This window comes from Anas platyrhynchos, chromosome 1, assembly GCF_047663525.1.
Source record: "Anas platyrhynchos isolate ZD024472 breed Pekin duck chromosome 1, IASCAAS_PekinDuck_T2T, whole genome shotgun sequence".
Lineage (NCBI taxonomy): Eukaryota > Metazoa > Chordata > Aves > Anseriformes > Anatidae > Anas > Anas platyrhynchos.
In genome coordinates this window covers 35,148,504-35,161,000 of record NC_092587.1, presented here as the reverse complement: position 1 = coordinate 35,161,000, position 12,497 = coordinate 35,148,504, and the positions used below count along the sequence as shown (strand labels likewise).

General features: G+C 43.3%; 1 protein-coding gene across 2 annotated transcripts in view; it reads left to right on the top strand.

Annotated features, from left to right (window-relative positions):
- PPM1H (protein phosphatase, Mg2+/Mn2+ dependent 1H) overlaps positions 1 to 12,497 on the top strand; it is a 138,099-nt gene that overhangs the window by 100,323 nt on the left and 25,279 nt on the right. For both annotated transcript variants that reach the window (XM_038173265.2, XM_072034371.1), the window contains exons 5-6: positions 228 to 312; positions 6,883 to 7,001. In XM_038173265.2, the coding sequence (XP_038029193.1) occupies positions 228 to 312; positions 6,883 to 7,001 (204 nt within the window). The remainder of the gene's footprint in view (positions 1 to 227; positions 313 to 6,882; positions 7,002 to 12,497) is intronic.

Sequence of the window (12,497 nt, the reverse complement as noted above, 5' to 3'; positions counted from 1 at the left end):
GTGTGCTCTGAAATGAACTTGGCATATACAAATACACTTTGTTATCCAGCCTAAAGGGTGCATGGCAGGAATTGTTATTGTATCTGTTGAGAACTTCGGTAGAAAAGAAATGACTTTATTTTTCTGTGACTCTGAAGAGAATAAGAGTCTGACCCTACGCTGTGGTTTTCTGTGTGTTTTTACATTTTTCCCCTCCTTCTACTAATGATGCTTTATTACTCCTACAGGGCTATAATAATCCGAAATGGTGAAGTCATTCCAATGTCTTCAGAATTCACTCCAGAGACTGAACGCCAGCGACTTCAGTATCTGGTAAGAGACTGGAGAACCAAATCAGGTGCTGCTGCTGCTGCTGCTGAGCATTGCCCCAGGAACATCTGAGGTTAAAAAACACATGGAGCCGAGTTACTGGGGCTCAGTGGAAGACCACACACCCACTGAACACTACTGGTTGACTATGTGTGTGTATGTGTTTTAGCCATCAGCAAATATGCAGAAAAGCCTGACAATGCAAATCCTGGTGAAAGAAGCCTTACCTCTTTTGTAGAGGCCATCGGTTGGCACGGCTGTGCTTATGTGCCTTGTACAGCTGCCGACCTTAAGCAGCTCGTTGGTGCTGGATAATGAGAGCTCAGGCACACAGCTAACAAGCCACAGAGGTATTTCAGTACATCCCAGTGTTTACTTTGTGACAGGGTAAGATTTCACAGAGTGCTCTACGCACACATGTGGACAGTATTGCAGGGGTTTATTCATTTGCTCTAATAGTATGCCAATAGAACCAGCTCAAGACGTCGAGGTGATCTGAGCAAGTCTTAGTAAGTGCAGCATAGGATGGGTGAAGAAAGACAAGTTTTGTGTAATGTAGGAGCATCCATAATGCTGTGACAGGTGGACTGTCCGAGGGGGTGCAGGATGCTTTATACACCAAGTCAACATAAGTCAAACTGCATGTTGTTTTCCATACAGACAACCCTGTTGCTTTTCAAGTGTTTCACTGACAGTCGGATCATTTGGTTGAAGTTCGGTGGCTGTTTATCAAAATGCCATTCCTAACGTGTCCAAGAGATCTCTTTTCTGCTTCCTCTGGTCTCCTGCTTTTACCTCCTAGAAATTCAAGCCTAAGCCAAGGCAGGCTCACTGTTAGCTTTGTCTGAAGTAAGGTGGACAGGCCAAGGCTGGTGGCATTCCCTGTTCTTCAGGTGTCTTATCTTCAGCCTGGCCCAAGCACTGTAGTTTGAGGCTAGACAATATGCCAGCAGTTGAAGATGGTGGTGGAAGATCTTAAAGGAAATTGTAAATGTTTCTACAACAGTCACGTTTAGATTTAGTCAGATTCACTGGCTTGAAGCTAAAAATTTCAGAAGAAGTGCTGCTTTGGGAGTATTCAAATTCAGTAAACCAAATGGAAAAGAGGCCTAATAAATATTTACACTGCAGTTACTTTTAAAATAATTTGTTTGCCTTTAAAATAAAAGGTATCTGTAGTATCTAGGAAGTCTGGTGCTTCTGTAAGAAATACGAGATAAAGCATTGCCTACAAGGAATCTTTTTCTCTTTTGATGTCCTTTCTGGCTTATATTGAAAACAGCAGCTGATCTGAAAAGCATTTCTGCTGTTTCCTTTGGAATTTTTTTTACCTTTGTTTGTTTATTTTGTTTCTATATGTAACAAATATGCCAGGACTATGGGTATCATGTTCAAAGAAAATACATGCAAGGCAGCAAGAGCGTGAAACAAAATCAGAGATAATTTCAAACACAGCATTCTGTTAGAAACATTCTTACTCTAGCGTTTAAAAAAAAAAAAGAAAGAAAGAAAAGACCCCTAATTCTTTGAAGGTTGGCATGAACGTTACACTCCATAGTAACGTTGCATTACACTCTTGCATCTGTCCCATTGATTACACCCCAAAGGGCTCCCGTTACTCACCTTGGGCTGTCCCCTTACTCTCCTGTCATTCTGCTCTCTGTATCTCTGTTGTTCCTACCTGGAAGTGGCTTGCTTTGGACTTATTTTCTCATTTGCAGTTCAGGCTGAGTTTCTCTGTTTGAAACAAATTGTGCTGTTCTTGCTGAACAATTGGAAGAAAGTTGCTTCATCATTTTAGCATAAATATTTTACTTGGTAAGTGCAGAGATACCGTTCTGCTCAGGGCTTGTCTGTGCAGGGAGGTTGCTGTGAAGGCAAACGGAGGGTATGAATTTACAGCTCCTGAACAGCAGCAGCCTGTGGAGATACTGTTAGCATAGGCAGGCTGAGGAAGCCTTCCTCTGCCTTTAGTGCCTGTTGATTACTTTGGCCATGAAAAGTGTTGGTTTAGGATAACTGGTGACTTCTGCATTCTTCCTCTGTCTTCTGGGCCTCGTCTTCCACATGCAAGGAAATCTTCAGGAAAACGAGCTGCTCAGTCATGAGAGAATCACTGTATAAAGCCCCCCAGCCCTGTCCTACACGTAACTGAGTTCCAAATAGCGCTGGTTGAACAAACAAGGAGAAAACAAATGCTTTCTGTACCAGCTTGTGTTTTAATGCTAATGACCCCAGACATAGGCCTCTGGCATGGCAGCTTCAAAAGAACAAGGTCACTACCCAGTCTCTCTAACCTTTGAGCAACTCTGGGCACGTTCATCTCTTCATCTCCACCTGCACCCTGTCCTTGCAGTGGGAGGCCAGCACGCAGCTCCTCGGTGCCTCCCATTGGGTGATGGAAGACCTGCCATGAGTATCCCCTTGGCTCTTTGGCTTCCCAGAGAGGGTCAGGGCACACACTGCTTCTCTTCCACTGTCAGGCGTTCACGATCCTCCTTTTGTTTTGAACTTTGAGGTCTTCGTGTTCTGTTTGGCATTCTGGCAGAAGAATTTGCACGGTGCCTGCTCAAGGAAAGCTCTGGCTTTCCGTATCGGTACATCTTGAGAAAGAACCAAATGCAGTATTGACTGGGAACTGCTCTGGTATGTGCAGGAGTTGTGCAGGCAAAGAGCACCAGAGGCAATTTTCGTTTTATGTTCTGAGGACGCTATTAATTTCAGTCATGATAGTCTAAATTGCAACAGTAAATGGCTTAGATTTTGTTACTTATCCCCTTGGAAAACGTGTTTAAAACGAGTGATGAATGGGCGTATTGCAGATGGGTATATTTCTGTTAGTTACCGAAGTCACGCTTCAGAGATGTCATTGCCGCACATGGTTTTATAGAATGGCCTTTTGTAACAAAGAGAGGACCGATCCAGGGATGGATTCAGCCCCCACTTTTTTTCGTTTCTTCTACCACCACCACCTTTAGTTATCTCCGTTTGGCTCAACATGAATCTGGCCATATGGTACTGGCTGAGTAATTTGGAGAACCTCTGGATGCGTTGTGATGTACATGTGGTTGTCAGAGGTATTCCCAGGTAGTAGAATATCCTACAGGATAAAATGGCATGAGGATATCCATAAGAGGATAGCATTGTAAGGTATGGCAGATGCATGGGACAACAGTAAGCCTAAAAATACCAAGTAATGCAGTGAAACTACTACTGCCAGTGATGTACTAGAGCAGCACATACCAGAGGAGCTGGAAGAGGGATGAGGGAAAGAGACTTGCAAGGTACGTACAATGTTCCCTGCGACCTAATTAACAAGCATACTAGTGTGTAAGTCTACGTTTATCTTAATTTCATGTTTGCTTTGCTGAGCACTAGGAAACACAGCGGGAAGTAAATGGCCTTTTGAAAGAAACGTGACTAATATTTCCCTGAGCAGACTCCATTTCATACAGCTAATGTTGAGTGTAATACATCCAGCCACAAAATACACCATGAAATGGCTGAGTACCAAACATATGATACAGCCGGTGCCAGATATATGCCAGAAAAACTGTAACAGCTTCTAAAAGAAAAATGATGGAAAATATTCCCATTTCATAACACAGAATAACAAAGTTGTCTGAACATGCCTCGTAAGAATATAGGAAGTGTTTGACGGTCACTGTTTTTATTACATTTTAAGTTCTCTGGATGATGTTTCTAATCTGAATCTCTTACAAATTATGACTAAACAAATGAAAAGTAGAAAATGTGGTGCCTCATCACAGCTGAAATTCTGGTAGTTAGTTAACTTACTGGTTTTGTTTCTCTTTCGATCAGTCAAGGGATTTCTTAGTGTCTGCTTGTGTATCTACTTGAAGGACCATTAGACTTTTAAAGAATTGCTTCTATTTATTTTTTGGTTCAGCATAGTTTGGTTGGTGTGGAAAAGGAGAAGAGCCCTGCCTTGTAGTAAATGGAGAACAGTTCTCAACAAACTTGACTGAAAGTCAGAGCTGAGTTTTATAATACATCACTCTTTTCTCTGTAGAATTACCAGTGAAACATCAAGAATAATTGTTAAAAAGAGAATAAAAATTAAAAAATACATCCCCAAAAAATGAATTTCTTCACATAAGAATTCAGCTCACAGCACCAGAAGCTTCCAAATTGCTCTTTTCCCTCTGTTCCACTGACGCCAAAAATATTAGAATCAAGTTAAGATCCCTAGATTGTAAATCAAGCATTGAGGCTTGGCTGCGGAAGAGAAATCTTATTTGAACATTAGCAGTCCTCTGGTAACTCTGCCAGCTTTATTAATCTTATTTCACTTGTGACCTCAGACTTTCCATCTGAGTAAATCTTTATGAAACGCAGTCTCTCCCAATCGCTTTCCCTTTTCAATAATGAAATTCTTGTTTTCAAGGGGAAAAATGCTAAAAGCCTGTAACTTTATTTCTTCTGAACCTATGATCTGGACTAATAAGTAATCTCATAATCTAAGGGTTAAATAGCTTTTGATTTCAGGTATGAGGTTTTTTGCTTTAAGTAAGGCTTATTTTTTTTTAGGTAGATGACACCAGTCTTTAGCTAGAAGTGGTTTGTAATGACTTAATCAAGGTAGGCTATGCATTTTCAAAAGTGAACTGAACTGCACTTTCTAAGCAGACTGTTGGCTTCATTTTTTTACAAAGACATAGATTAGAAAGAAGAAATACTAAAATGCAGCTCTGTTGTGCATCACAATACATACATCATTAGGGATGTTGGAACTCCTTTGCAACTTGAGCAAAAATGAACACGAAGTTTCCATATACTTGTCAATAAGGAATCCAGAGTTCTGGAAGTATGGAAAGCCTCATCTGGACTAATACTGTGAGGACACTCAAAAGTCAGTAGTGCTTCTCATCCATTTCTGTATTGAGAAGCAGCGATCCAATTAGAGGGCCCTTGAAACAAATATTTGGGTGGGGGAGGGAACCCTGGGTGACTGTAGATTGCAGGAGAAAAAATGTAATGCCCTTAACTGCGCACAGAAATAATCTGATGGAGCTCCTGTTTCGGGAAGGGATCACAATGTCAAGATCACACTTGTGTGCTTGAAAGCCGCCTCTTGAAAGCAGAATCCAATCTTGTCAGCTACACTGCATCTCCCTCGGCCCCGTCTCAGCAGAGCTGGGAGGTGTTTTGTGAAAGGATGCCTGGCGAAAGGAGCGGGGACAGGCTGATGGACGGTTAGCGCTGCCATGCACTGAGCCTGATCCAACTCCTATTAAATTGAGTGGGAGCAGGTTCAGCCCTTAAATGCAGGAAATATTTTATTGTGAACTATCTGCATGATAGCTGCCAGGTAGATCAATAAGGGCTTCCACTGCTTCCTGCTGCTCACCTTTGATGAGCGCTAGATTTATGACAAACCCAGCAACTAAAGCATGCTCATTTGGTCTGCCCCGATGGCAGCTGCTGCTGAAGATAAGACAGACGTTATTGCCTTAACTGGCTGGATAAGGAAAAAGAGTTATCTGCAGAAAGGTTAAGAAATGCAACTTTTTTTTTGGTTCCATAGCCAATTTGACTGTATCTTCAGAAAAGCTCACTCACGGCGTGGCTTTGGGGAGAGAAGGGGGGAGGAAGGATTGTTTATGCATTTGTTAAAGAAAAACGAGTGAGGTTTATTTCAGAAGGAAGAAATGAAGTATGATTAAGGATTAACCTGTTGTGTCAGGGGATCTGTGTATAAAAGTGTGCGGTGGACAAAGAGCCGAAGCTGCCTCACGTTGTTCTCAAGCACGCTCAGCTCTGAAGCGCACAGGCCTTGGGCTCGGCTCCACTGAGGAGGCCTCCCAGCATCTGGAGAGCAGCACACCAGAAGGGACAGCAGCAGCACTGGTCGAACGTTCACACTGTCAAAAACATCAGTCGCTGCTTTTCTTTAATCATATCCTGTATGAAGGAAGTAGTTTTTAGAAAACCCAAAAATAAAGTGCTCTGCAGTTCACGTTTACTTGCGGTGTCTGTGCAGTGGGGTGCCTCACACTGAGCAGGTAAAGGGAGCAGAACCATTGCTCATTTTTTTCTGGAGACAGTCAAAATTCAAGCATTGGAGTAACATTAGGTTGTGTGTGTTGTCAACATAGGTGCACTGTGTGTCAAATAGCTTGAGCTTCTCTCCACATGCACCCCTCCAAGTCTCTCCTTGCCTGACGGCTTTGTTCTTTGGCCATTCATTCTCTCAGGTCACCAATCTGCAAAAGGAGATGTTCTGCTTTACAAAGCCCCTCAGACTCCTTCAGGGCCAGTGGATGGAGCATACTTTAGAGATCCCAAATGTTGAGAAACAGTGAGAAGAAATGAGGGGTTTTGAGGGACAGAGGACTGCTTCCAGTAGAGCCACTGCCGGACACCAGATACTGTGAGAACTGGTGTATGTGCACCTCACAAAGCAGAGCTTGTCATCTTCCTTGTTTAAAAAGGAAAAAAAAGCGTGTGGGAAGGGAGTGAGAAGGGATGGTAATGCTATCTCATTAAAAATAGATGATGTCTTGTTTTATGATGTTCATGTGGTATCTGTGGCTTGGTTTTTGCCCACAGGCTTACATGCAGCCCCACTTGCTGGGAAATGAGTTCACACATTTAGAGTTTCCTCGGAGGGTGCAGCGCAAGGAAGTTGGAAAAAGGATGCTCTACCGCGACTTCAACATGACTGGCTGGTAAGGATGTGCCCTTCTCAGCATGAGGTCAATCTTCTCCCCTACCCATGCCTGTTTTGTATGCATCTTCGATTAAACTGCATCAAAGGTGGAGGTATACACCTGTGTATTATGAGGAAAGGTATTTTCTTCTTTCAGATGTATTTTTCTTTTAGAAGTTAACATTTGAAATGACTTGACCTCCCTCCACAGCCAGGATCTCAGTTCATTTTAGCGTGTGAGCATTCAAAGCAGAGCAAACACTTAAAGGGGAAGATATGCCAGGGGGTATTCGTGAAAGCTGAACAACTCTCCTGTCTTGCAAATAGCTTCTTACAGAAGGAGCCACCATGCCTTTGCATGTGAAGGAGTGCTTGCAGAAGGACGAGCTGCCTTCCATGCTCCAGGGCACCTGACACCTGATTTGGGTAACCCCTCAGGAACTGTTTTAGAGGTGGACCTATCTGAATAGAAGTCATAGCCATCCAAAAATGAAAAGCTTGAATGAACAATATTGACAGGAAGAGGGATGAGGTTTTTGTCTCAGGCTAAATGTCTTCATTGTTCTGCGTCAGCTCAAGAGGCTCCTTCTCAAGTGACTCTCATTTAGAGAAGCCCAACTCTTCTTTTTTGTTGAGCGCTGTGCATATGACCTATAAAGGAACAGGCCCTGTGTATGCAAATTGACTTCCTCGCTGTTTGTGTTTTAGCATCCTTAGAAAATGTTCATGCAGGAAAGGAAAAGATGGAGGGGGTAAAAACACCTGAGCTCTTGTATGTTTGGAGACTTGGATGTACTCACACAACTACAACTCCACATGCTTCTGATTGTCTGATACTTTACAGGCCATAAATATAATGATGTTTTAATGGCAGAATAATGACCGAAGTTTATAATATAATCTGGAATGTTTGCACTGTACAGAACATGCTAATCTGGGAATAACCATCGTTGTCCATCATCTTGAACAGCTGCTAGTAGAAATACTTAATCTCTCCCTGAAAGTGATGGCTGCACATTTTAAATAGGCTAAATAGAAGTGAAAGAATAGGAACAAAATGAGACCATTAGCTCAACTGAGGACTTGAACAGTAAAGTATTTGGAAGATGGTGAGACAGTCTTCCAGTTTCTGCAAAAGGAGAGTTAAACTCATGGATTTCTGAAGACATCAGAAAAGAATGGCTTCATGTAGACTTCCAAAAGCTTTTTTTTCAAGATGTGAGAAGCTACTGGGAAAAAAAAAAAAAAAGCCAAACCACCCAACTAATTTTGGGGAGAGCTACAGTGTAACTACTGTATCATGGGCCAAGAGGAGGGTAAGAGCAAAATTCTTTCACTGGTTGGAAGGTAAAGAGTTTTTCTCGAGGTTCATGGGAGTTCTTCTGGCTTTTCCCCGGTTGGTTAGATGTCTGTGGAGGAGATGTGGTTAGAATGGTTCAAGTAGCAGTATTTCTACTAATGGTTCAAGTAGCAGCCCTTCTACTAATAAACAAGAAGGGCTGCGAGGAACTGAGAAGATTTAAACAACTTACACAAATAGGCATCACAGTGATCAAATTTGGTGTTGATAAATAGCAAGTAAAGGATGAGTTGGGAAAAATAACTATTTTTGCACAGCAGACATTCCAAATGAACTTGAGAGCCATGTCAGAAACTGCAGCGCAAGTTCGGCTTGCAAGCAGGATATTGGGATGCATACAAGGTTGGAATGGTTAAAAATTAAACAAAGGGGTAATTCTGCATATCAGTTTGTGCCTTATTTGTGAATCTATGTATAGCACTTATTCAGAATGGTTATTGCACAGCTAGTGTTGTTTGGTGTTAGAAGAAAGATAAATAAGAAGGAACATGTTTTAAATGTGGAATAGTGAATAGAAGAGATTGGGTAAGTCTAAATGGATTGCAGTTTGATTCAATGTATTGTTTTTCAGTACTGGTGTGTGAACTCTTTTAACCCTACCATATGGCAAGGGGGAGAAATGAGTTGATTTTCCTGCTGATTTTTCTGAATTTCCTGAAGTGTGGGACACACATTGATCCAGTTACAGATTCTAATATGGTCAGTGCAAAGATTATCACTGGTTTAACACAAATAGTCATAGCTGTAAGTAGTTGTTCCAGAACCAATACTTAAACTGTGACTTGAAAATTCAAGACTAAATTCACGTCAGTGTTTTCCCAGGTGGCCTGTGCCAGGCAAAAGCATGTGGAGACTGTGATGATGCTACCTCTCCCTGCTGTGCCTTTTGACTTCTGGCAAGAAGTGGAAAATAGCGGCTGCACTCTTGTCCCGAATAAAACAATCAGAATCTTTTAGCTGTTCTGTACCCCACAGCTAGTGTATCTGTTACCTCTTTGTTTGCTTCACTCACCATTTCATTGTCCTGAACTGCTCTGTCATCATAAGATTTATTTAAATCAGAGTCATTTTAGACAAGGATCCATTTCTTCTCTCAGGGTGTGTGCCCAAGGAAATGCTGTTTTCTGTTGAATTCCATGCAGTGATCACCTAAGCAGAGGAAATGCAATCTGCCTCTATTTATCCAAAAGTCTGGGTCAATCTTACTGGTTGAGATTGTGGAGAAGACATTAGATTTCCAGTGTGATGTGCCCTTCGAGGTAATGGTTTGAGGTGGCTGGCGTTTCAGTGATTGTTTTCCACCTCAAGAGTCTTGCTCTTATTTTTTTCCCTTTCTAATTCTTAGAATTAATTGGTTCATCAGGGTCCAGCAGCCAAGGACATATCTGTTGTTTCTATGGACAAAATCTATCACAGAAAATAAATTAGCATTAAATTTCCTTTTCTAGAAAACGTCAGATGCTACTTTAGCCAGCTAGAGCCCGGTATGCTAAAATGTTGCCAAACCTTTATCACTTACAATGCAGAAGATCAATTGTCTGAATCTTTTTTTGGTCAGTGACTTCATGGTGTGTTGACGTTTGCATGTACCCGTAGAGAGGTGCAGGTGATGTCGGGAAGAAGCAGCCACTCTTACACTTCCTTGCATCCTTTAGTGGGAGGGTGTAAAACTCAGCACTGTGATGTTTCCTCACGAAAATGAACTGCTTTATTTTAAAATTCAGGACACTTTCTGTGTTTTCTATTAGAAGCTGTATAAGTTTTTTTTTTTTTCTTTTCTTTTTTACCCTTCTCCTGTGCTCTGGAGCTTTTCAGATTCTCAACAATGAATTGGCTTGCCCAGCTCGTTTGGATTACAAAAGGTTATTGTCTTTGGGTCTGTCATAATGCATTTGGCCTTTTTTTTTTTTCTTTTCTCTTTTCTCGTTTTTCTTTTTCTTTCTTTCTTTTTATTTTTTCCCTGTGAAGTTTCCACACTGGCTTTGTCTCAGCAGCCCACAGTGGTAGCAGAGCTGCCAAGTTTCCCCACAGCATTAGGACAACCACTGATCCAGCAATGTGTGCTGCATCACTAGTCCAGGCTGCCCATAACTGCTTTGAGACCAGCCTTTCCCTTCTCCCCCCAGCTCTCCCACCCTTCACCCTTTCTCCCTTCACTCCCGTGGGATTTGGGACAGGAAATCCGCTGTATTAAATACATATAAAATAAATCCCATCTAGGTGGGAGCTGACCATGAGCTGCCCCTTTGGCACCCTCGTCCCCCGCACATCGTGCTTGAGCAACTCTTACAGATCGCGTACTGCAGCTGGCAAGGCATCTTAAGAGCTGTGTCTCCTGCTGAACAAGCCTCCGAGCTGTCTCGAGCTGTAATTTGCTGGCAGACATCTGTGTTACTAACAGTCTTTCACAGCTGGATCTCTGGCCTAGGGTTTTCAGTCCGTGGCTTGCAGAGGTTAAGCTCGTATCAGAAAGGAGGTACTTCTGGTGACACTGACATGTCCTGGCAACAGAAGCATCAGGGAGGACTCTGACCACAAGAGCAAAGTGCTGCCAGTGCTAAAAGAGGTAGAAATTATGGGAAAGAAGTGCTCCTTTTAAGGACTGCACAGAATTAGTGTTTTCCATCTCTTCCTTTTATTTAGCATTTAAGACACGGTTGGCAAGTTTTCCTTTACACTTGGGTAAGTCCAGTGAGATCAATTCTGCTTTGCACTGAATGTATCTGAGACATCTTCCCCAAACCTGCTCGGTGATTTTCTGGTTTACTGTGCCCCTTACTGGCATGCGTACACACAAAGCTGCCTCTCCCAGTTTTCCTCCGTCCGCCTCCTGCAGCACCAGAGCATCCTTACAGCAGTGTGTTTAACCAGAGGCAGACAGAGGACACTACCAGTTGGCATTGGCCTTTTGTGGTTTCAAAATTAGTTTTTTGCTCCTCCTTGGAACGTAAACAGTGGCCTTTCTGCTGTTCTCATTAAAGTAGGATTCTTTAAATGCTTGTTTTCAGATCAAAGCTTTAGTGTTTTGACTCCAGCAGATTTTAGTGGCGAAAGAGCCCCAGACAAAAGTCCGGTTTTACAGCTGATTTGTTTGTGACTTCTTTTGCCCTCCAGGACCGCACGGAGTTGAACTGGACCCATGAAAAGCGGTTCAACCCAGCGCAACCCCAGCCACGCGTTTTGGGCTGAAGCCCAGTAAGTGACAGGGCTGCGTGCTCCACCCGAGCGTGCCCTACTGCTGTAGGGGCTGCAGAGCCCTTAGCAGCAGCCCTGTGCCTCCAGAGGCCTTGCTGTGGTACGTGACCAGCCGCCCGACGGCCAGCCCCTTCTGGGGAAGCGCTGCGCGTCTGATTTATTCCCAAGCAGCGAGGCTGGTGCCCTGGGGCCGGCGCTAAGCAAAAACCATTTTATTCTAGAGTCAATATTGGCCACTTGCTGGCAAGCCGCCAGCCTATTCTGCGCTCGCCCTTTTCTTTTCCAACAGGGAATGTCTTTCAGCCTCTGAGCATCTGATTAAAAAAGCAACTTCACTTTTCAAGCCATTTTATTTGGTTTGGGATGGATGCCTCTTGCTTTCATTGTGCAGCCTGCCTCGCGGCCTGCGGTTCAGGCTCCAGCTCACAAAACCCAGGGTCTCATTAATCACTTATTGGGGATCCGGAGTGCCACGGCGGGAGCCAATGTACATGTTTTGCTTGGTAATGCGTGAGCCCGACTGAACAAACATTGCCGGTGTGGCTGCTTGTTCCTCGCTGCCCCGCTCCGTGTCCTCTGACGGCGCGTTCAGGTAGGCCGGCCGAGGAGCGCCTAAGCAGATTGAGAAATGCCACCGGGAGCTTTATGAAGCAGGCGCCTGCGCTGCACCCCCGTTTAATATAAATTGATTTATTGAATCAAGCACAGAAGCCCTGCTACAGAAACCTCGGGCTATATCCTCCGGAGAGCCACCTAATAAAACAGCCCCGACTGACACTCCTCATTAGCTTTCCCACCGATCCCAAGGCAGCATTTAAAGTGACACTGTCCCTCTTTCTGCCTGAATTTATCTGCCGGCTAATGCCGCTGGGTCTAATTAGCTTAGCATTATTAGTCTTATTCAGATAAGCTGCATTTCCTAACAGCTTGATTCCAACTTGTAAAAAGTAATTGGAAGTC